Source organism: Mercenaria mercenaria, chromosome 4, assembly GCF_021730395.1.
Source record: "Mercenaria mercenaria strain notata chromosome 4, MADL_Memer_1, whole genome shotgun sequence".
Taxonomy (NCBI): Eukaryota; Metazoa; Mollusca; class Bivalvia; order Venerida; family Veneridae; genus Mercenaria; species Mercenaria mercenaria.
In genome coordinates, this window is record NC_069364.1 from 77,685,997 (window position 1) to 77,710,116 (window position 24,120).

General features: G+C 34.6%; 2 protein-coding genes and 1 long non-coding RNA gene across 4 annotated transcripts in view; all 3 read left to right on the forward strand.

Annotated features, from left to right (window-relative positions):
- The first annotated feature begins 429 nt into the window (after window positions 1-429).
- Window positions 430-4,455, forward strand: LOC123552212 (cytochrome P450 1A1-like). Its single transcript, XM_045341693.2, has one exon. It carries the CDS (start codon window positions 558-560, stop codon window positions 2,031-2,033), a length of 1,476 nt encoding a protein of 491 aa, XP_045197628.2. The 5' UTR covers window positions 430-557; the 3' UTR covers window positions 2,034-4,455.
- Window positions 4,456-5,635: 1,180 nt separating this feature from the next.
- Window positions 5,636-24,120, forward strand: part of LOC123552215 (fibrinogen-like protein A) — a 28,630-nt gene continuing 10,145 nt past the window's right edge. The window contains exons 1-3 of one of the 2 annotated variants that reach the window (XM_045341694.2): window positions 5,896-6,053; window positions 7,115-7,237; window positions 8,295-11,242. In XM_045341694.2, coding sequence (XP_045197629.2) covers window positions 6,039-6,053; window positions 7,115-7,237; window positions 8,295-8,801 — 645 coding nt within the window. In that variant the 5' untranslated portion in view covers window positions 5,896-6,038 and the 3' untranslated portion in view covers window positions 8,802-11,242. Of the gene's footprint in view, window positions 6,054-7,114; window positions 7,238-8,294; window positions 11,243-24,120 lie in introns of those variants that run through there. The other variant, XM_053541742.1, reaches the window with a different exon arrangement.
- Window positions 13,695-20,764, forward strand: LOC128556474 (uncharacterized). The gene is made up of 4 exons (XR_008370699.1): window positions 13,695-13,971; window positions 16,760-16,835; window positions 19,055-19,135; window positions 20,638-20,764. It is a non-coding gene; the product is annotated as an uncharacterized LOC128556474 (long non-coding RNA).

Sequence of the window (24,120 nt, forward strand, 5' to 3'; positions counted from 1 at the left end):
CTGTCAAATATTTACATTGAAATATATATATCTAGCAGAAATCATCAGTAAAGCAAGTTTCTAAAAGTATTATTACTTCCCTTACCTATCTTGGTTGCGCAACCAGGATAGATTTGAAATATATGTATATGAATTCCGAACTTACACTCTGTTTTAAAATTTGCCTTTTGGTTTAAATTGTTGAAATCTCCAAAAATCTATCAAAATTAAAGCAAGTGTAAAAATTAGAAATTATATTGAAATCAAAAGCAATAGTCCACTATTTTTCATAAAAAATAATAAAACACACATTTTTAATATGGATCTAACTCTTTGAAATTGGTCCTTTTGGTCATTAAATAAATCTCTAACAAAATATACTTAAATGAAAAATGTCACATAAAGTTGTTCAAATGTGGTTGACCACCTTTAAAGTGTGTTTACTTTCTTTAATCATGTTTAACCTTAACTCGTTACACCTGACTGCTACCTGTCTGGCTTTCTTTGAAAAGGACGTTCGTAATATCATGTTTTATTGAGTGGATATATTATAAATATTTGCAAATATAAACGCTAACATGTTTGAATTGTTAGATATTGCAAGTGTAATTTGTGCCTTAATAACATTGTACGCGGTAGGCAGATGGGCATTCAGTAAGAAGAAATACCCGCCGGGTCCTTGGGGATTTCCCGTCCTAGGTCACTTGCCACTGCTCGGCGCTAGCCCTGAGATTACGTATCTGAAATGGTGGCAGAGCTACGGAGATGTTTTTCGAATACGCTTTGGAAGCTGGAACTGTATTGTAATTAATGGATACGAGGCAATCAAAGACGCCTCTGAAAGAGCGGATGATGTCTTCTCGGGGAGACCTAATTTTGTGTCAAGTATTGCATTGAAAGAAGCATATGGTGGCCTTGGAAGTATTAGTTTCGCTGATTTCTCCCCGAAATATCGACAACTAAGGAAACTAACAGCCACCGCTTTAAAGAACTACATGAATACCTGCGACTATTCACCGGAAGATTTGTTTGTAGATGAAGCAGGCAAACTGCTGCAGTTTATAGATGACCTGCCTTTCCCTATTTGTGATGATGTTGAAATCGCCGTTGAGAATGTAGTTTATCAGATGTTGTATGGAAAAGGAAAGGAAAGCGAAATAAAATCGCATGTAAAGCTTATTGTTGAGGCGTCAGCTGCTTTTGTCAAGTTTGTCAGTGCAGGCAGTATAGTTGATGTCGTTCCCTGGCTGAAATATATCATGAAAGGAAAAGTGGAGGATTTCAAAAAAGCAGCACTGGCGACTGATTGGATAACAAGAGCTAAAATAAAGGAACATAAAGAGACTTTTCAGAAAGGTCAAACAAGAGATATATTGGATGCTTTATGTGCGTTATCTAAGGATCTTCCGGAAACCGAAACTGCAGACAGTATTTCCAGTCAGCTTTTAATGTATCAAGCTACTGCTATACAAGGCGCCGGGTTCGAGACCATGTCTCGCACATTGCAGTTGCTCCTTTTATACATGGCGGCATATCCAGAATTACAAAAACGTGTTCAGAAAGAGGTCGATGACGTAATAGGTAGCAAGACCGTTTCTTGCAATGATCGTTCGAATCTCCCGTATTTAGATGCCACAATACAGGAAGTGATGAGGAAAACGACAATCGTTCCATTTGCAATACCGCATTGTACCACTGCTGACACGAAGCTGCGCGGTTACGATATTGACAAAGGGACAGTTGTCTTCTTTAATCTTCACTCCGTTGCAAATGAAAAATCGTTTTGGGGCGACCCAGAAAATTTTCGTCCGGAAAGATTTCTAAATGATAACGGGAAACTTGATGCAACAAAATCCTCACACGTTATGCCATTTGGTGCCGGAAGACGGCGATGTATTGGGGAAGTATTGGCTAAAATGAACTTATTTATTACCTTTACGTCAATGATGCAACGATATTCATTCATATATCCGGAAGCAAGCCATCTTCAAGCTTCTCTGGGCCATTCCCCTACGCTGGAGCAGTACAAGCTTATAGTGCAGAGAAGAAGTTAGCGACCTCTGTGTAGACTGGAAAAATTAACTTTGAATAACATGGTACAATCTGTTGTTTAATTGCTTGTTCATTTCTTATTTAAATCAAGGAGATAATGTATGTATAAAAAAATAGAGGGATTTTTCACAAGATATTTTTCAAAACCAATTTGATGTTTAAAAAGTCTGCACTCCATACATTTACTTCATTGCTCTACGGTAGAATACCATCTATTTGCTTATCAATAGGTAATTCTAACATTACACTTTTAATAAGGCTATACTTGCCTTTAGATCCTTGTTTAGCAATAGATTATTTTGCTCTGAAAAAAAAGAGCCACCTCTACTAATATTAACCCCAAAAGACTTATGTTCGTCTACAATTTCTAACAATTCATTCTAATATTAGGTAAAATTATATGGCATGCATCGAAAAAAAAAACAACAAAAACTTTAGTTTCCAAGTATCACAGTAATCTTTGTATGTAAATATACAATGCTTCTTGTAAGTCAGCGGCTGTTTCAGCCACAATTACAGTATCGTAAGTAACATCATGTGATTTAACTTTGGATCAGGGTACGGTACATCTTTTAAAAGCCGGTACGATACTGATAAAAAATGAGAGTCAGAAACGGTTAGTTGATATGTATATTGATTTCCACGTTGAAGTTTGAATCAATATCCATAGATTGGATCTCTATGTTAGTACAGCTGATAAAGACCAACGACTACATACTTCTTTGCCCTTTATGAAAATCATTCTGATAAAACAGCCATCGAAACCATAAGCTGTCGTGTGTGTTTGTGTTTGTGTGCGTGCGTGCGTGCGTGCATGCGTGCATGCGTGTGTGTGTTTGTGTAGGTACATGCGTGCGTGTTCAGCCTGAGCGTCTTTTTCAACAAGTTTTCAGTAATAAACGACGGTGTCTGCTTGTATCATTGAGAACAATGCTCAACGTTATAGTGCTGTCTCACTTGAATATCATGCCATAGACACGTGACGTAATACCCCATCCAGTGACATTATAATGACACTGCTAGCTTCTAGTACCTTTTTCACGTCTTTGGTATGACACGGCCAGGGAGCGAATGAACGACCTCCCGCTCTCGATAGAGACAGTATAATTAACTCTCTTTGACAGTATGTTTACAACTTTATTAGCTTCACTTGTTTCATCTTTTGCATTCACCGAGAATTTTCAGTGCATTTTGCAGTTTTAAAAACTATTGAATAAAATTACACACCATAGAAACAACATTTGGTCAGAACATGCACCATGTGATAGCTATGTGTAATAATTACAAGCCGTTTTACAATTTATTCACTGATAATATAGAAGGTCTAAAGCTGTTAATTTGAGATAGACATATCTGTGTATGGTCGTTTCGAAGATATCTTGCCGTAAAAATGATACCCCTTTATGAGTTTATGTTTGTGTCATAGGGTGAATTCCGTACTGTACCTTTTGCATTATATGTTGCCGGACTATTTTCGTTTAATATGCATGACCTGACACAGTTCCATAAATAGCGCACACAAAAACTACACTCACTTCTGTCTTAACATCGATAAACAAAAAAGATTTTGTTTAAACAAAAAAGTGGAGGGTCATTATAGCAGTAGCTAGATCTTAGATTTTGTTCTCTGTTATCGTGGATTTTGCCAGGTCGGATCACACTCGCAATCCGATATGGCTAAATCCACTCCAGCCGAATACAGCATCACAGATCAAGCTACTGTTATAATAACCCTATTATCTGTAAGAGTGTATCTGTCCCATAAAGTATTCGAAATATTCATCGACTTCTGTTGATGTATATTACTACTGACAGCAGCCCGGCGCCACTTCATAGCTAGAACTTACAGATAAAGAAAGTTCGCTACAGAAGTCGACGGAAAAGAGCAAGTTGTGTTTTAAAACTGGCAACATGGGTACAAGTGCAAGCACTTGATTTGATTGAGATAGCTTGAGAATACAGAGTGTTAGTAATATTGTTCTGTGTTTGTAGCCGAGTTTGTTAATAACTGCCACCGGCGGACATCCGGACGAGCAGTTTGTAACGTTGACATGTTGTTCTAAGTGGATATCCTGTGTTGAAATTACCTAAATGTTATGTTCTAAGTTCTATTTCGGTTCATCTCATACAATCATTGTTGACCAACCTTTGGTGAACATTTTCTGGTCGTTGCTGATTGGCTGATTGTCCAAGGCAGACAAATCAGATGGAGGCTACAGTTGACTCAGTTATGGCTCTAATTTCTTTGAAATAATTTCCATCGCTGCTAACATGTATAGGATGTATAGGATACTCCGGTACTTCTCCAATATCTAGGTTAAAACGGTCTGGCCGATTGTTATACAGCTCGCCGTTGCAGACGCCCAGAATGCTGGTCGCTACAAGTTTTCATCCATCGTCGACGTCCGGTTGGGGGCCTGTAGTAAAAAGCCATCAAGCAGTTGAATACCAATCAAGCATTCTTCCTTAGTTAGGGCGCTGACCCAGTTAGCGCCGCATGTGCCCTATCAACGACGTGCACGTACCAGAAAGATACTTAATAACAATTATGGAACACAACAGATAGCAGTTATTTTGTTTTGGGTATTTAATACAATCACTCGAATGATGTTGAAAAGTTTACTTAAGAAGTTTGAGTAAACAAGAGCTCGTAGAACACGAAATTCCCCACCACCCCCACTACCCTGATGTATTCAGTAACTGCACAAGGGACAGAAATTATTTGGTAACTGTGCACTGGACGTTTGATGTACTGACCTCAAATCAATAATTATCGGTTATTTACCAGTCATAAGTGACCTCCGTATCAAATGTGATCTTAGACCAAAGCATTCTCTAGTTATTTGGCAAAAACAGTTCTACTGTTCTGGGTCACTGTGACCTTGACCTTTGACCTACTGATCTCAAAATCAATAGGGATCATTTGCTGGTCATGACCAACCTTCCTATCAACTTTCATCCGGGAACGGACCGACCGACATCAGCAAACCAATATACCCTCCTTCTTCGAAGTGGGGCATAAATATTTCGAACTGGTTTGGAAACAAATGGAAACAAAACACGAAAGAAGACTTATAATTGCCCCCCCCCCCCCCCCCCCCCAACCCCTACACACTCACACGCCACAACTAAAGAAAGACAAAAGACATTCATTACAATTCCATATACACACTCTGGTATCAAATAGTATCCTATTAATGGGACAATTTGTTGCACGCGCCGGTCAGTACGTTTACGGTGTTTGTGTTGTGCCCGTGTCTTAACTCTCTGAGGGTCTTGGTTTTACTTGGCACAATTTTCCCAAATATTCAGAACCTATCACAGTATCTTCAAGGTCGAGGCCGAACTAAAATGTTTATAAAAATATCTATGTGCAAACTTAATTGGTCTAGAGAACTTTCAAACAGGATGTATACATCTATTCATTTTAATAATATATCCACACATATTACGCAGAAGGTGCTGAATTATTTCTCATATTACAGCAGTGTGTGTATATGTTGTAAAGCAAAAGCAAATATCAACAACACTAAAAACCCCAAACGACAATTGATAAACTTACTACTTGTTGGCTGTCTTTGTCAAGAGTATTCTTCCGCATTACGTTTGTAATACTTCAACATCATAAACATGAGAGTAACAATGTGTATTGTACCGCTTGAAGATTTAAGTATTCTCAATAAACTTTTATCATTTCGAAACGTGAAAAAACGTTTGTGCAAAAATAGTTAAAACATAAATCAACTAATTTTAAAAAAAGTTGTTACTCAAATAGTTAAGAAACATGGCTTTCTTGTGTAAGGAATATTTATGTTTCCTTATTTGTGTAAATGTTGTGCGTATATTTTGCTCAAACACATGGGTATGTACGGCAAATACCGATTACATCCAGCCGCCGCCGTCGTCTTGTGGAGAGTTAGAAAACAAAGTCCAGGCACTTGAAACACAAGTGAAACAACTACAAAAGCTGATGCAACAACAAGAAAGTTCAACTTTTACAACAATTGATGGCATTCCAAGAGGTATGTATGTCTTATCATGCAAACCATTCATTCAGTTAACATAGCATTTGAATCATAAAGGTTGGTGGGATAAAGATACTGTTAACACAACGCACTCAATTAAATAAGTTATTACCGATTGCACATGCATATTTTTTGTTGGGGTCAACGTTTTTCAAATGCACATTTTTTTTTTTGCTGGGGTTAATGTCACACCGGCGCAATGATCAGACACATTGCGCCTTTCCAGCTTTTGATGATCGAGGAAAACTCCTGGTGCCCCTGCGGGAAGGCATTAATTCGTCACGGGCGGTAACCACGTCTTTCCGTAAGATAGCTGGATGGCTTCCTCGCATGAAAGAATGCTACACACAAAGTAAGGTTCGAACCACCGAACCAAACAGCGGCGAGGGACAAATGATCTTAACAAATCGGCCACCTAAGCTTTCATGCTTTTTTTTTTCAAAGTGAATATTTACATTCTTCCTATTCGTTCCATTACAAATTATGACGTTCGTATTTTATGAACCGCAAAAGGAAATGAGCCAAAGTTATGATACGCCGCTTAATGTTGACGTGCCACTGTTCTGTCGACACTCGCATGTAGCCGGAAAGAACATTTCTTAGATGATATTTCAGTTATTTCGTCTGGTAAACAGAATGTTCTGGAAGCAGATTCTAATGTTAAAGTCAACAAAATATGTGCAATTTACAAAACAAACTTCTTAAAATAATGGAGAGGAAATGTAAGGTAAACATAGGAAATTAGTTTTCTTTTTCAGAGTTCTTCCGATATAAAGTACACAATTTTGATGGGCAAATCAGTGAATTGTGTTTAAAAAGCGGATCATATTGCACGAACCTTGAAAAAAAACCCCAAATGCGACTGCGAGGTTTCGAATACATGACGAGAACATTGTATCGGAGAAACCTTTCACAAGAATTCTTACATGTTGAACATTTGTACTAAGTTCACTATTTTTTGAATATTTAAATTTATGATAAATACAATGTATAAATTTTCTTCATATATTTGCCTGAGCATTTTTCAAGAGCCTTTTGTTGTCGTGTTTTATATTAAGATTGCGAATGAAATATATGGGAACGGAACAAGAACGGATGGATTGTATGTCGTCTCACCTGACGGCAGATGTCCTTTCTTTGTGTATTGCCACATGACAAATGATGGATGGACTGTAATTCAGGTGAGTATCACATCTTTTTCACTCTATCATACGTTTATTGTGCTCAGTTTAAATCGGTGAATAACTTTGAAGAGACAAATTAACAGCTGATGACATAGATGATATTTTCACTCATGCTCCGCTTTGGTGAAAATATCAGAATTGTCTCCCTTATCGGTGAAGATATATTTCGATATCGCACTGAAAACAAGCCCATTTACTTTAAATTTCATGCTAATTTGTGAAGATGAACGAATTTTCTTTTTATTACATGCTTACATTTTTCAAATAAGACCGATACTTCATGACAAAATTCGGATTTATTTAGGCTACCGTGTTACATATGATGCATCCGCTAAATAACCATGGTCACTTATGCACAGTGATATCGAATATTGGCGATAAGGTCCGTGAAATCAACATGACGCCATTTTGTTTTTAGAAACAAAAACTGCAATTTAATATATTGTTTAAAAAATACACAATCCGCGGCTAGCAGATAGTGGCAAATGTCAAGTTAAGTATGCATATTTTAAACGTTTCGGGTCAATGCCATCAGTTCGTTGAACGACCAGAAGCTTGCCATACAAATGTCTCATTCGGTTTATGTTTACGTGAACGACATACCATACAAATGTCTTATTCAGTTCATGTTTACGTAAACGGCATACTATAATCAAAGAAGCTTTCTGATATCTCTTCCAGTTCATGTTTACGTTAACGGCATACTTTTCGAATAGTTCTTTAAAGTTTACATTTTATGGCATGTTGTGATAGTATACGTTTCAACAGGACTTTTTAAAACCTTATTTACATCTGTAGAATATATTGCAGTCATATTTAGAATGGTCTTTAAGTATGTCATGGCTTGATACAAATATAATTGTTGCGCTATGATTTAGCTTTAAAGTAAAACATATAATTATTTCCTATTGAGGTAGGCCCCTAATAATGATTTTAGATAATTTCCTTACTTATACTGCGATCGAATTAAAATATAATTTAGTATACAAACATTTCAGATCAGAGGAGCCACTTTCTCTGGTGTATATGCAAGTCCGTTTTTTTTCTATTATAGCGTCGAATAGATGGTAGGGTAAACTTTTATAGACCATGGACAGATTACGTCAATGGATTCGGTGATCTTGACGGTTCCCATTGGCTAGGTCTTGAGAAAATTCACCGTCTGACAGGAGACGGAAGTCAGATTTACTTTGATATAGAAAACTATGACGGTTCAAAAGAGTATGCTCATTACAAAGTGTTTACCGTCCACGGAGCAGCGGCTGCTTACAGAATGAATGTTGATGCCTTTGGTTATAAAGGATCATTGAAAGAGCTTCTTAGTTACCATGACAACCGGAAGTTTTCTACATATGATAGGGACAATGATGCTTCCACCGGCAACTGTTGCAAGGACAGCCTAGACGGTGGGGGATGGTGGTATAATAATTGTTATAAGCTGGGAAACATGAACGGAGTTTTCGGGAAGAAGGAATTGGGAGGAACTGGATACTACGACGGAGGTCATATACAGATAAAGACCGTTGTCATAAAGGTGAAATCAGTTAACGGAGTTTGCTGATCAGGTTGACACAGTCACGTAATATTTTGATGTCGCAGTTGTTTTGAAATTAAAATATCATGAGATTAGTAAACCCTTTATGTCAGCTTTGCTGTCTCCATATTAAGAAGGTCAAGTATAAACTAGTTAAAAGCAAATATTACACATACATGTATGATGAATGGGGTGTGTGGGGGGATCCTGAGGCAATTGTTTACATAATGATGACGTAATACATGTCGAGTTTATGAATAGAAAATAGGAATGTCGAGTTTATGAATAGAAAAGAGGACATGTCGAGTTTATGAATAGAAATGATGACATGTCAACTCTATGAATAGAAATTAGAACATGTCAACTTTATGAATAGAAATTAGGAATGTCCAGTTTATGAATACAGAAATGAGCATGTTGCATTGATCAAAAGAAAAATGGTCAAAACAAACATTGTCAATTTTATGAATGAAAACCTAAACCCTTTGTCTAATCGCTAATTCCTATATAAAACAATAGTTGCAGTTTAACGGTACTGAATGAAAGCCCTGTTGAAGATTTTGAAGCGTATAGTGGATTAACTGCATTCCATTCATACAATTTTACATCCAGTCTTTTAAAATAAAAACAAATGTGGTCAAAACTAGTTAGAGTATCTGAATCAGAGATTCCTCCTCTCTTGAAAATAAGTAAAAATGAGTGAATGAGGGTTTCCTCCTCACTGGGAGGAGGTAAAATGAGGGCATGAGGGATTTCTTTAGTTTAATCATATTTTATTGTAATCATCACACAAGACATTATGGTAATGTACATCAAGACACTATTATACAGATACATATGTAAATATATATATACAATAGCAAACTATCATTATACAAGACATATATATTACTACTGTACATTAGGAAGTATTCAGTAACTTTGCGAATGTGCGATAATACAAAAGGGTTGGACCACAAGTTTTACCAACATTAGAAATCGGTCCGTCCCTGGCTGTCAAATTAATGTTAGATTAAACTAAATGGCGGATTTTTTGTTTGGTCTGGAATGGAAAAAATATATATGCTTAACAAAATATAATTTTAAGTTATAAACTTACTTATATAGAAGAAGAGTTAAGACAGTAAATTTAATAGAAGAAAAGCAGGGAAAAAACAAGGGATTTCTTTCTCCCTAGAACATGAGTAAAAATGAGTAACACATAAAAACATGAAGAAACAATGGAATAGGTTTGAAAACATTTATTTTCTGTATAACATACATTTAATACAGGTGTGACAGTGTGCATATGTGCTACAAATACAGTGCGAGTAAGCAAGGTAGCGCACTAATTATATATATATAATAATATTGTTTTAACTTTAAACTTCTATAGCATGAACTGTTTGCAAAGTAATATGTTTATGTTCTATTAATCAGTAATATGACAGTTATCAGTCTAGTCAGTAATTATTATATGTATATATGTTATCTCTCCATTAGATATTTCCTCTTTTTTACAGCATATTGTATAGCTTCATCTTTTGAGAATTTGTCTTCTTCTCTTAACCGCTTGGCAGTTCTCATAATTGTTTTGATGTATCGATTTTTCGGCGACGCCGTCTAAATTCGTTTTCGTTACCAATGCCACGTGACTTCAATTTGCAAATCAAACTACTTGATAATGCATTATAGATAATTTATCAAAATGGAAGATTTATGCAACACTCTGCCTGATTGGACGAGAGTGTCAATTTCTTTCACTCTGTTGATTGTGCTACGCTGAGTGAAATGTAGACAAAGCGTTTACCCTAAACGACGCTGTTCACAGTTTTAAAGCTAACTTTGGCTCAGTATATTTAGCAAGAATATTGATATATCTCAAAATGATAAGTAAGTTTAATAAATATGATAAAAACCTGTTCAAATACCAACATATATCAAATTAAAGAAAGAGCTGAATACGGTCTGCGTATCACATGAATAAGGGTGTGATAAGAGTCTTATGTAGAGAAGTGCTTTTTAAAAGATTTTCCTTGTTACAATTGTCGTCTGTATATGAAAAGGTTTCTTGCTTTTGTGACTTACTCAGATTGCATATTAAAATGAGTACTTGTTTGCTTTGATATATTTGTTATAAATCATTTAACTGATTTATTATATATGAATATTTTTCTTTAGTATGGTATGCAAATATTGAACTCAGTTGAAATCTGTTTTATTATATATATGCTATACAATGCCTGAATCTCATTACACTGAAATGAAGGTACGCTGCATACAGTTTATCTATGTGATATGACTACGGCCAAACTTTGCTTATGAAACAGAAATATTGAAATAATTACAATTGTATGTTTTGCTTGACCTTCACTTTTTTATAGGTGTGACGTCATTGTCCAAAGATTCATGAATAGCGAATATGCTGTTTGTTAAAGCGGGATCAGTTGGCCTATTTTAGAAATAAATAAAAATAATAAATAAAAACATCCTTTAATTGATTTTTTCTCATGTATTCTAATCAAACTTGATTTGTAGCACCTTTATTAGGCCCGCAGCCAACTATGTTCAGCTAGGACATTTGACCCCTTTTAGGGGCTGCTAGAGGTAAAACTAGAAATGCCTTTATACAGCGTCTCATGAACAGCTTGGTGGATCTTTGTCATACTTGGTCTGGAGCATCATTATAAGGTCCTCTTCCAAATTTACTTATATAGGAACTTGGGCCCTATTAGGGACCACTATAGCTAAAAGTAGATATGCCTTGCTTCGCATTAACCACTAAAATGTATTGGATTTTTATCAAACTCGATGTGTAACAATATCGTAAGGTCTCCTGCTATTTTGTTACAAATGGGGATAGGGACCAATTTAGCTAAAATATAAACACGTTTAATGACCTCTTCTCATGAACCGCTTCATGAATCTTCATCAAACTACTGCTGTAATTATTCGTCTAAGGATAAACGAAACAAAATTGCAACCCTACGAAACCTTTGCGAAAAATTAAAAGAGAGCCATTTAAATTGTTAAAGTGCGGTGTTTAGTTTTGCAATTTGAAAAATGTTAGATGAAAGATGAATGTTAGATGAAAAATTCATAAACTTCTTTCCTTATTACAATTCGCCGACCATCATTTTTAAAAATATTTCTTGTTTTACGAATAATAATATAGTTTTGTCTGAACTGTTTATTATACAATGATCTCAGCTCATCAAATGTTAAGTCTTGAATTTCTTCCGGTGTGCTCTCAGGGTATTTTTTATGATTCTTCTTGGCCTTTTCATTTAACATTTCATCCCCTGCATCGTAGGCAAGATCTAGGAAGTATTTCCATATATCAATATGTTTCCTGTGTTTATAATTGCTAGAAGAGTCTTTCTGGTTTTTGTATCAGTATCTGTATCATAGCCAGTATTGTTATCATCATCATCATCATCATCATCATCAGAATCTTCATCACCATCACCATCAATTTCATCATCATCGGCAGCAGCAGCATTTAAGCTTTACCTGTATCTGTCGGAAATAGTTTCGGACTTACTGTAGTCTGTTTCCTCATCTGAAGAGTTTCCATTCTTTGAATCATTTTCAGACATGTTGTCATTATGAGTATGTTGTAAGTGCCTTTTTAGATTATCTTTTCTCCCAAATTTTCTGTTGCAATAAGTGCATGTGTAAACCATGGTGTCAAGTTTTAAAAGAAAGTAGGTTTTAGCCAATTTTATACACTTCCTCCTTCTACTTTTCCTCCTCCTCTACTACAACAGCAACAATGAGTTGCAAAGAATTCAAAATAAATATTAGGTAGTCATAACAGAATGTTCATTGTAATTCTATTTCGTTTCATAAGAAGGGAAACCACTCTTGTAACAGTTTTAACTCATTTCTATGGAGGATAAATTCTCCTAACTCAATTTCCAAGGAGGAGAACCCCCCTAATTCACTCAGTTTAACTCATTTTCTAGGGAGGAGGACGAGTTGCGAAGAAAGTGGAAATTATTATATGATGTTTGTATGGTTGTCATGATGATACTTTGTAAATTGTATCAGCAAAAACTTCTTGTACATTCTTCATCCCAGTTATCTTGTTCTCCTCACAATCGATACAGGAATAAATAGTTTAAAATATTATAACATTTATGTAGGATAACGCATGTGTTTTCGTGTTATAACATCTGCAGAATCCCAAGGGATTGGTTGTAGCCCGAGCCACGAAACGGACATGTGCTAACGTAATTCTAGCATAAAACGAGTGAAAAACTAATAAACGAATATAATGTTCTTAATTAACGTCATTAAATTACCATGAAATGCAAGGGGATGTCTGCGTTGTTTTTTCACGTTGACGTCATTTCCTTTTGAATTATCCGTTTTGGGGCCGTAATACGTTTACGCTTTACCATGGAACGCGCATACATAAAAAGGTGTTTTAACAGCACGTGAGCACGAGAACAGCAGTTTTATGCTAGAATACATGTTACTGTCTAATTTATCGTCTTTTCTCAGTTTATGTTTTTATTTTCTGGTCCAGTAAGATCATAGAGCACATTCAACTTTACTATAATAGAGTTCTGCTTGAGCCGGTGTAGCGTGATTATCACACGGTCGTGACCAGGTCCACGGTTTATATATGTTTTTCAAAACCTGCCCAAATGCTTATTCTTTGTTCAATATTTGCAAAATTTTGCATATCAAATTCTCAAAGATAGCTTTTGTAAATTACATAATTTGATTTTGATTTTATATTCCTGAAATTTAAATATATTGATTTGAATATGCCCAATTTGACGTATTTTACCGGCTTTTATGGTGCTTCAGAAAAAACTTGCAGAACACAGTAACTTATTCTTTTTCACGAATCAGATTGTCTTAAAACTTGCTAGAGGTGTGTTAAATATTGTGCATGGGACTGTTGTTGTGAATAGCTACTCAAATAATAAGATTTACACGCTCTGAAAATCACCTTTTTGTCTAAAAATTTACGAAAAACATGGCCGCGGTGCGCAAATAATGAGTTGGTTATTTCAAAAATGTCCTATTATTCTTCAGTAAAACTTCTTGTTAATTTAAGACTCTAATAACTTGCTTGACATACCCATAGGCAAATATCTGTTATCGGTGTAATTACACCTTTGGAGAAAAGCGTGATTCGCACGTTTTAATTTCATCATTCGCCGCCTGAAGAGACAAGATGGTGGAGCTTGCGAAATCGAAAGTAAGTAGATCTGCCACTTTTGAAATAAAATCTTGTAGATTCTAGATCTTCTGATTGACAGTCACTTGTTTATCTTATTTATCTGTTTCCACATATAATATGGATCTAGTAGATTACATACAACCAGTTTAAAATAATAACACCTACAGTAGCGTGCGGGTGCTCTAAGACTCTTGAAGTTCTTCAGCCAAAGCCTGGCCAGAGTGACATAATTTTACAATATAGATCTAGGTCTACTAAGCAGTTGTAATTGTGAATTATTAGCTGTTTTCAACTACTGAAATTCGTAAAAGTGATCCGTAATTAGATGTTCAGTTGGATATGTAATCCAAAAATTTAAAACGGGATCCATATCATATGGAACAGAGGAGATATTGAGATGGTTTGAAATTAATTTAAAAAAAAATTTATCAAAAGGGGATTCGGTTAAAGGTAAATTTTATCTAACGTCGCTTTGTGAAACAATGAACATAAGCTCTGTAGAGCTTTGAGCGACCCTTTTTTAAGAACAGTTAAAACCAATTATACCTTACCCCAGCAATTGCGAGTACCCATTTACAGCTGGGGCACGACTGAGGCAATCATGATAAAGTGCCTTACCCAAGGTCACACCGCAATGGAGTTGCCAGGAATCGAACCTGGGGCCTTCACCTCTGTAGGACAGCGTATTAGCCCTGTCAACCAATGCATCCGCACGAGTTCTTCATTGATTTATGTTAAATTATGTGGTATGTAAGTTGTTGGCTCAGCTCAATCCAGGGGTCGTGGGTTCGAGCCCCAGTGGGGTCAGGACTTCTCGTATGACACTAGTACTGGTTATTCCAAGAAGCGGACTCGAGAGTGGTTCCAGTAAGCTTAAACTCTGCACATTTAAAGCAAAATACTCTTTTTTTCATTACCAACATCTTACTCTCTCCAATATTTCACATCTTGTGATGGAACCCTCTTCACAAAAAATATAGTGAAAAAGTACAAAATTTTAATGTGGAACACTACAATTTCATAACCCCATTAGTTTTCTAAGTCCTAATGTTTTTCTAAGATCTTTATCCTTTCAGCTGTGAAGACACAGTATGTTTTTTTGTTTAATAGATCAACTTTCTCAGACATTTGATGAATGTATATACACCCAAAAATGTCCCCTTTGCAACTTTTTAGTTGTTAAGTGTCAGATTTCTTTTATTTTTTTTTTTAAATAAAATTAGATTATACTTTATTTGAGCCGTACCATGAGAAAACCAACATACCGTAGTTGGTTTGCGACCAGCATGGATCCAGACCAGCCTGCGCATTTGCACAGTCTGGTCAGGATCCATGCTGTTCGCTAACAGTTTCTCTAATTCCAAGAGGCTTTAAAAGCGAACAGCATGGTTCTTGATCAGACTGCGCGGATGCGCAGGCTGGTCTGGATCAATGCTGGTCACAAATCCACTATGTTGGTTTTTTCGTGGCACGGCTCATTTTCCTTGAAAGGGAGTTACAGTTGATAAAAAAGCAGCTTTCAACTTGACATATTAAGGACTGTTCAACATTCGAAAAGCCAAAAGTGATGTCCCCTGTGCACCCTTTTTTGACATTCATTTAATTTACCATTATATAAGAAACTCTGGACAATTTAAAATTCATTGTTTGCATTTTTTCAGAAGTAACCAGTTTTCAAGTTAAAAAGTGGAAACATCAATTGTTTGGCTTCTCAAGCTCTTAAGTTTACCCACATATATGTAAATGTTCACAAGTGAATATTGTGTAGTCGAGAAAAAATGTACTTACTATGAACATATTCTATGATATGATATATTTTGCTGCAGTTTGTCCCCTGTGCATCTTCTTAGTAACATAATAAAGTATGTATGAATTTTACTGTCACATTTTACCATGCATGGCATTTGTGTCATTTTACTCTCTGTAAGCAGTGCATGTAGAATAATGATTTCAATGTGTTGGTTATTGTTAAAGTCACATTTTTCATTTAAAGGAAACTGCTGTTGAATAAGCATTGTGTTTCTTGTGAATTTTTTTTATGAACAGTTAAATAATAATGCATGATATTATACTGATTTTCAGTATGTGTCCCCTGTGCACCTGCAATATAACTCATTTTGAGTTGAAAATTTTAGAAATTAAGATTATGGACATTCTTGGAATCTGGCATGTTTTAAACATTCAAAATTTGAGGAAAAAATAGGTTTTATTATATATGTTAATTAATTTTCATTAAGCAACAAATTTTCTAGGTTAAAATTTATTTTCATGTCAGATTTGTGCAGAAAGGCTGATTTTAAAAACAATCTCCACAAACATTGATTGATATAGTTTCAAACCATACACATTACACCTATATCTTTATGTTGAAAATATAACTGTTAATATATTTCCTTAATCATAAAACACTGCAACATTATCACCCATCATACTGCAATTGAAATTCACTGAACTTTCAAATTAAAGGCTGAACTATTTTCTGATAGTTTTTTCTCAACACTTTCCCAAAGTTATTTCCTTGAATTTTGAAGTATTTGCTATCATATAAAATAGGTGACCGCCATAAGAAATAGGTTTTCAACTGTATGTCCCACTTTTTCTTCATTATTTTGAAAACCACCCAAATATAGAACAATCTGAATGTCCAATTATTTTGACTAAGTTGGAATAGGTAAAGGTAAAGGTAATTTTTATTTACCTTTGCTTTGTGAAACAATTAACATAAGCTCCGTAGAGCTTTTTAGCAACCCTTTTTCAAGAACAGTTAAATACACAGAGCTAACTTAATTCTGTTTTACTGTTACAGTAAATAATAATTAAAGACACTGATTCTGGTGTGCCTGGTATGTGGCCTATGGGGATGATAAGGTCTGGTATTGGAGGTAAGGATCAATACACAAGTTTGGACCATTGATAGACTTGCTTTTGTTTATCATAATAAGCTACTGTATAGCTACTGTGCAGTAAATGAATTGCAGGTGATATTTCTCACCTTTGTAGCAAATCAGTTCTCACCTTTATAACCAGTTTGGAAAGCTTGATTGAATTATGGCTAAAGTTAATACACAAAGTGATAAGATAAAACAGTGTTTTTATCATATTTTTGATTTACATCTCATCATTGCTGTTTTTTTTATCAAAAATGTAAAAAATGCATTCAGGCACTTAGCTTTTAGAAATAATAAATTATGTGTATTTTGAACAATGATATATCTTTATTGCTGGATTTTATTATACATAAAAGAAACGTTATTTAGACAGCACTAGGGGAATTATGCATTTTTAATATATAAAATCCTTCTGTCCATATTCCATTTTATCTATTAAATATGCAGCTGACGGCTTCTTTAATTTCTAATAAAATTCAGCAATTACAATTTTTTGCAGGTTTTATTTTGTTACTTTTGATAAAAAGATCATAATCATTGAATAAACAAACTTGTAATTTCTCTTAAATAATTATTTTATTGTTAAGGAGTGAGAATTGCTTTGCAATAAGAGTTATAATTTAACTGGCCAGGACATTTAATTTACTCAACATGACTGAGCAATCAGTATTAGTATATTATCAGTTAAAATAATTTTGTGTACATTCTGAAAAGAAAAAAGAAAAATTAAACAGCAATGCATAACATAGGAAATAACCAATTTATCTGTAGGCAATAAAATTTATGATTCTCTGGCAATATCAAGTCTACAGGGGTTTTATGGACCCTAATCTGACTGGACCAGACAGGATCTGTATATTGGGGATATAAAAAGTCTGGTATTTGAGGGGTGGGGGGAGGGTCACTTATATTATAGCTACATTAACATTTTTTTCAGAAGGGCTCTCATGTTATTACTGATACATTTTTATTAAATAAAGCATGTGATCCAGATCATTTTACTCAGGAGTTTTAATGTATATATAAGTTACTACAAAATTAATGCTAACTAAAAAAAATCTTTCATCATTATACATTATGTTATCTATGGTGAAACTTTATATAACTAAGAAAATGACCATTGATACTTTCCCATTTATTGATATTGAGTTGAATTAATATTAATTAGAAAATAGTATGTTCCAAGTGGTGATTTTTTTTTCATAAAATAAAATTGTCTGCATTTCAGATATTTCCTCATAGCTGATCCCTCCACTGTAACAAACCTATATTATCAACACATATAAATGTATATTTCAGATTGGTACTTGAAAGTCAATGGTTGATCATGATGACCATCTTTAATTTAATGGGGAAAGATTAACCAATATTGCAGCTGGAGAGGCTATCACCACACTTCAATGGACTTAGGTAAGGATGGACATTCTTACAGATCTATATGAAACATGGTGAATGGTTCTTTAGTAAAAGTATTTGTAAGTTATACTATATAAGTTACAAATCTCATAGACTAGCCACTAGACTGATAATTAAGAATTATTAAAAAAAATCCAACTTTGTCATTTTACTTACTTTGATGTAATAGTGTCAGATGCCACTCTAATTTAGTGATTTTATTTTGGAGAAATTACTTTTATGTAATCACAGATTGTAGACTAGCTATATTCACAATTTTAGAAATATTTTTTTAAATATATTATAATCTAGGAGCTAGTATACAGATATCAGTGTGTTTACTGGCAAACATGCCATTAGTGCATTATATAGACATGATAATTTGTAGTGTCAGTATTACAGATATGTAAAAGGAAAAGTATGGCAATAGGATTGGAAAAAAAAACTTTGCCCATATTTATCAAAGTTCTTAGACTTAAAAATCATTCTAATGTTAAGATTAGAGAGTAAAATACTTAAAGTTTGTAAAGCAGTTTAAAGTGTTTTCATTATATTATGTATGTATGGTGACAGTTGACATTAAATATTTTTGATAATGCAAAATTTCTCTGTAAGGAAATCTGGAGAACTTTATGAATATTGAAATCTTTGTCTTTGAACTTGGAATACTTACCAAAATGTAGGTACAGTGTATGTAGAAACTGAGTCCTTTATTTGCTTTTATAACATGTTATTGCTTTTTTTACCTCTGTGCTTTATATCATCTTTGCACTATAGATTTTTTCTAAAAGTAATCTAAAAAATTAATATACTTCCAGTTAAGACAATGAAATAGAAGAACTTCATGCTAACACTTGCATCAGTGGAAGTACTTCTTATTGGATAGAGAACTTTACAAGGTCAGTGATATTTGTAATGTTTTATATCAATATTTTGTTTTGCCTTTTTAAACTCATCTTAATGGAGCTGTGAACTGCATAGTGGATTATCCATCATACACAATGTTTAGCTCGACTACTCAACCTGGCATAAGCATTGGTTCAAGTTTATTTCTTAAGTAAATATATTTTAGCTTTCAAAAGATACTTATGCACATGTTTTGACAAGGGACACTGTCAGCAATATTTTCAGAGTGATGCCCCATTTTATTAGAAATTTGATTAACAATTTATCCATAATGATAATTATCTCTGCAATGTATTGCAGTAAGGGCCAATTTACAAGGCTAGACTATTGATAGACTAGCTTCTGTTTTATCATAATCAGCTACTATAAAGCTACTGTTCAGTACACAGATTGCATGTGACAATTTTCATCTTTACAGCAAATCACTTCTTACCTTTACAACAAGTTTAGAACACTTGATTAAATTAGGGCTTAATAGTGATAAGATACAATAGTACTTTCATTTTATGATGAATCAAGTTTATTACAATGATATTTAATTAAAATGCAATGGAGCACTTCATTAATTTCTAATAAAATCCAGCAGTGATATTTTTTTCTGGTTTCATTTTGTTACTTAGATTAATCATAATAATGAATAAAAAGTACTTGTCACTTCTCTTATTGTGTTTTAAATACATTTTAATTATTTTTGTTAGATACAGGTAAAGTTTTTCTAAAAGGATGAGAATTGCGTTGCTGTAAGAGTTAAATTTAATTGGTTGGGACATTACTCAACATGACTGAGAAATTACAATTAGTATATCATCAACTAAAAGTGTGTATATCTGAAAAAAAGCTGCATTTCCAATCATTACAGACAATAAAATGCAAAATACTGGAAATAACCAATTATGTATGTACATATCTCTAAAATTTATGATCCTCTGACATGGACTACATGTCAAGTCCACAGGTGTTTTATGAATCCTTATCAAATTGGTTTGGACAGGATCTGTTTAGTGGGGATTATAAATATATAGGGAATAAATTTATGCTAGTTGACCATAAGAAAATGTAGGCTAAAATTGTCCATATAGCTAGTTTGGTCAGAATTTGGATAGAAAATGAGCATTTATATAAGATCTTGTCATCAAACCTATCGAAAACCAAGGTAGGTAACTCTTGGTTGAAATTTTGACTTAAAAGAATTGAGCACAGAACTTTAGAACACCATCATATCAGTGTTTCTTTTTTTTTTTTTCTTTGTTGTTGTTTTTGTTTTTGTTTGTTTTGTTTTTTGCTACATTAAAATGTTGAATGTCAGTGTGACCTTCATATAAAGTAGCATATTATTAAGCAAAAAGCAGACTTGTTAAAAAAAAATGATTTTAGAAGGAAAATGTTTTGGATAAAACCAAATTTAGCTATTTCAGTATGCAATATATTTGACATTTGATACTGCAATTAACTTAATTAAGTGACATCATTATAAAATATTTTCTATCTGTTTTAGGTCAGCCATCAGCTTTTGAAGTTGCTTTCTTGGCACATCATGCTGTCCAGTGGAGTTCATACCATATGCCAGGCCTTTATACATGGTCAAAGAAGATGAATTTGTTATTCAATTTGTGAAATTTGATTTATAGGAGGACTTTCATATATGATGATTATATCAGCAGATTATCTTCAAGTGTGCACTTCATAGAATCACAGTTTCTAGGAGGTTTTCAGTTTAAAGTCAGATTAATTGAAAAATAAGTAAACTATCATACTCACCATGGCATCGGCATTGGCATTACACCAGTTTTAAGTTTTTCTTACCAGTCCATATTTTAAAAGGACCTTTTGAAAGTATGAAACTTACAACAGTAATTTATTCATTATACCATGTTTTTAGGCAAAAGTACATAACTCCATCAAGGATTTGACTGAACTATGGCCCTTGAAACTTTTGTCACTTGTTTATAATAATAGTCTCTATAGGCAAGAGTTAATAACACTATAGGGTAATTTGGTTGAATTATGTCCCTTTTGGACTTTGAAATTGGTTCAGTTTTTGTACAAGTCCACATTTTGACATATAGCTTTGAATCTTTCAACACCAAGTCTTACCATTACAATAATATAACTTAAAATAGTTGTTCAACATCATCACCAGATCATATGACACAAGATGCATAACTCTTGCACCAAAATTTAATAAAATTATGCCCTTTTTTGCTTAAAATATACTTGTATAGTGTTTTGATACACTTTATCTTTATCTCTCATATTACATAATATTTTAAAACAGACTTAGTTATTATGCAATATCTTCATCAGCCATTGGAGCCATTAGTTGGTGTTTAGATCCTATAATTGTAAAACATAAAATAAATGTTGAAAGTTTCATAAAAGATCGTTTTCTTTAATATGATTTCCATATAACTCCCATCCAGTTTAAAACACCATCCAGTTTGTTAAACACTTCTTGAAAATATTTTTAAAGAGTCTTAGAGTTTCATACCCGATAACTATAATTGAGCCGCGCCATGAGAAATCATCATAGTGGGTTGCGACTAGCATGGATCCGGACCAGACTGTGCATCCGCGCAGTCTTGTCAGGATCCATGCTGTTCACTAACAGTTTCTCCAATTCCAATAGGCTTTAAAAGCGAACAGCACGGATCCTGACCAGAATGTGCGGATGTGAAGGATGTTCCGGATCCATGCTGGTCGCAAACCAACTATGTTGGTTTTCTCATGGCACGGCTCATATTTTTTGATTGACCTACTTAAATAATTATTATGTTAGACTTCATTTACCCGAGGGGTAATATATCGAACGTCATGCTGTAATTTGACGTCATAATTGATGTCATAATGGTCTCTTACCAGTCCATGCGTCAACCGTTGTTTATCGCAGAATATATAGAGCTTTATTTCCTTGTTTATTAGTAATCAAGGCGTAAGTCCGGGTGGTTAAATACTGAAGCATCAGAACGATGAACCTTGGTAAATTAGAAAATGAATAAAAAGAAGGCCTCGATTGTTTTCATTCTGACATGCACATGCACACTTCGGAGAAGGAGGGGTATATTGTTTTGCAGATGTTTGTCAGTCGGTCGGTATGCAGTCGGTTTCCGGATAACTCAAAAACTCTTGAGCCTAGGATCATTAAGTTGATAGAGAGATTGGTCATATAAGTCCAACTTACATAAAATATATAGAAAAAAATGAAACTATTCTAAAAAGAAAGATTGGGGGAGTGGTTAAGGTCGCTGACTTCAAATCACTTGCCCTTCATCGATGTGGGTTCGAGCCTCACTCGGGGCGTTGAATTCTTCATGTGAGGAAGCCATCCAGCTGGCTTACGGAAGGTCTGTGGTTCTACCCAGGTGCCCGCTCGTGATGACATAATGCACGGAGGGGCACCTGGGGTCTTCCTCCACCATTAAAGCTGGAAAGTCGCCATATGAACTATCATGTGTCGGTGCGACGTTAAATCCAAAAAAAAAAAGACAATTATTTTTATTAAAAAAATCACATTTTTTCAAGGAATGTGGCTTTGATGCACACGCCCGATTTGATACGCGCCTGGATACCCAATTATTTATACCCGTTGGTGCAGAAATCATTCCTGAATATAAAAATAAGTGAATGGCCTGATTCAATGGTGAAAGTTTGATTACTCAGCAATTTGTCTTGATTTATTTTGTTTTATATCAAGTACATAATCATATAAAACGAGTGTTTATATATAAAAGTAAGAAAAGTGCATTTATTTAGAAATTGTCAACAAACAATACATCACTATCTGATCATTTATATGGCATATAATTTTATATATCATAACGGTATATAAGTCTAAAAGCTAAGACCGCCCGTGCGATTATCAGCTATACCCGAAACCGTGTGATTCTCAAGCCGTTTTTTGTAGAGCCCGTTGTCCAAATGGTTGTTCGGTGTCCGTCCGTATTTCGTTGTCCTGACCACAAGTTTGTCATTGATTGATTGTGGGATTTTAAAATAACTTATCACAATTGTTCACCAATCATTAGACGGCGTGTCGCGCGCAACACCCGAGTAGACATCTACGGTCAAGGTCACACTGAGTTTAAAGGTCAAATACGGCTATTATTGACTTGTCTGGACAATAACTTCGTCATTGAATGTGGATTATAAAATGACCTGGCACAATTGTTCACCATCGTGAGATGGGTGTGTTGCATGCAACACCAGCGTCAATATCTTAATGGTCAAGGTCCACATTGGAGTTTATGGTCAAATATTGCTATAATTGACCTTGTCATTGAATGTGGGATTTTAAAATAATTTGGCACACTTCTTCACCACCATGAGATGGCGTATCGCGCGCAACGCCTGTGTCAATATCTCAAAGGTTAAGGTCAGACTTGAAGTTTAAAGGTCAAATATGGCTATAATTGACCTGTTCGGACAATAACTTTGTCATTGAATGTGGGATTATAAAAATAACCTGACACAACTGTTTTATTTGGCACAAATGTTGTCTCGGGTGAGACAGAGTTTCGTGTGCAACTCCCAGTCCTTTTTACAGCCGGCAGGCTCGACATGTTGCCCTTGGGCATCTCGTTTTCAAAGTATATATGTCTAATACTAAGACCGCCCGTGCGATTATCACGGCTATACCCGAAACCGTGTGATTCTCACGCCCGTTTTTTTTTAAGGATGTGGCTTTGATGCAGACGCCCGATTTGATACGCGCCTGAATACCCAATTATTTATACCCGTTTATGCAGAAATCAATCCTGAATAATATTATTTATCATAATGGTATATATGTCTAAAACTAAGACCACTCGTGCGATTATCATGGCTATACCCGAAACCGTGTGATTCTCACGGCCGCCGCGTAGTTATCAGCAAGATACGGAAACCTTAAGACACCTTTTAATATGAAATACTTTATTACTTTTCCCATTTTTTTTTTTTTAAAATATGTTGCTTTGATGCTCACTTTAGAGTTGCTACGCAC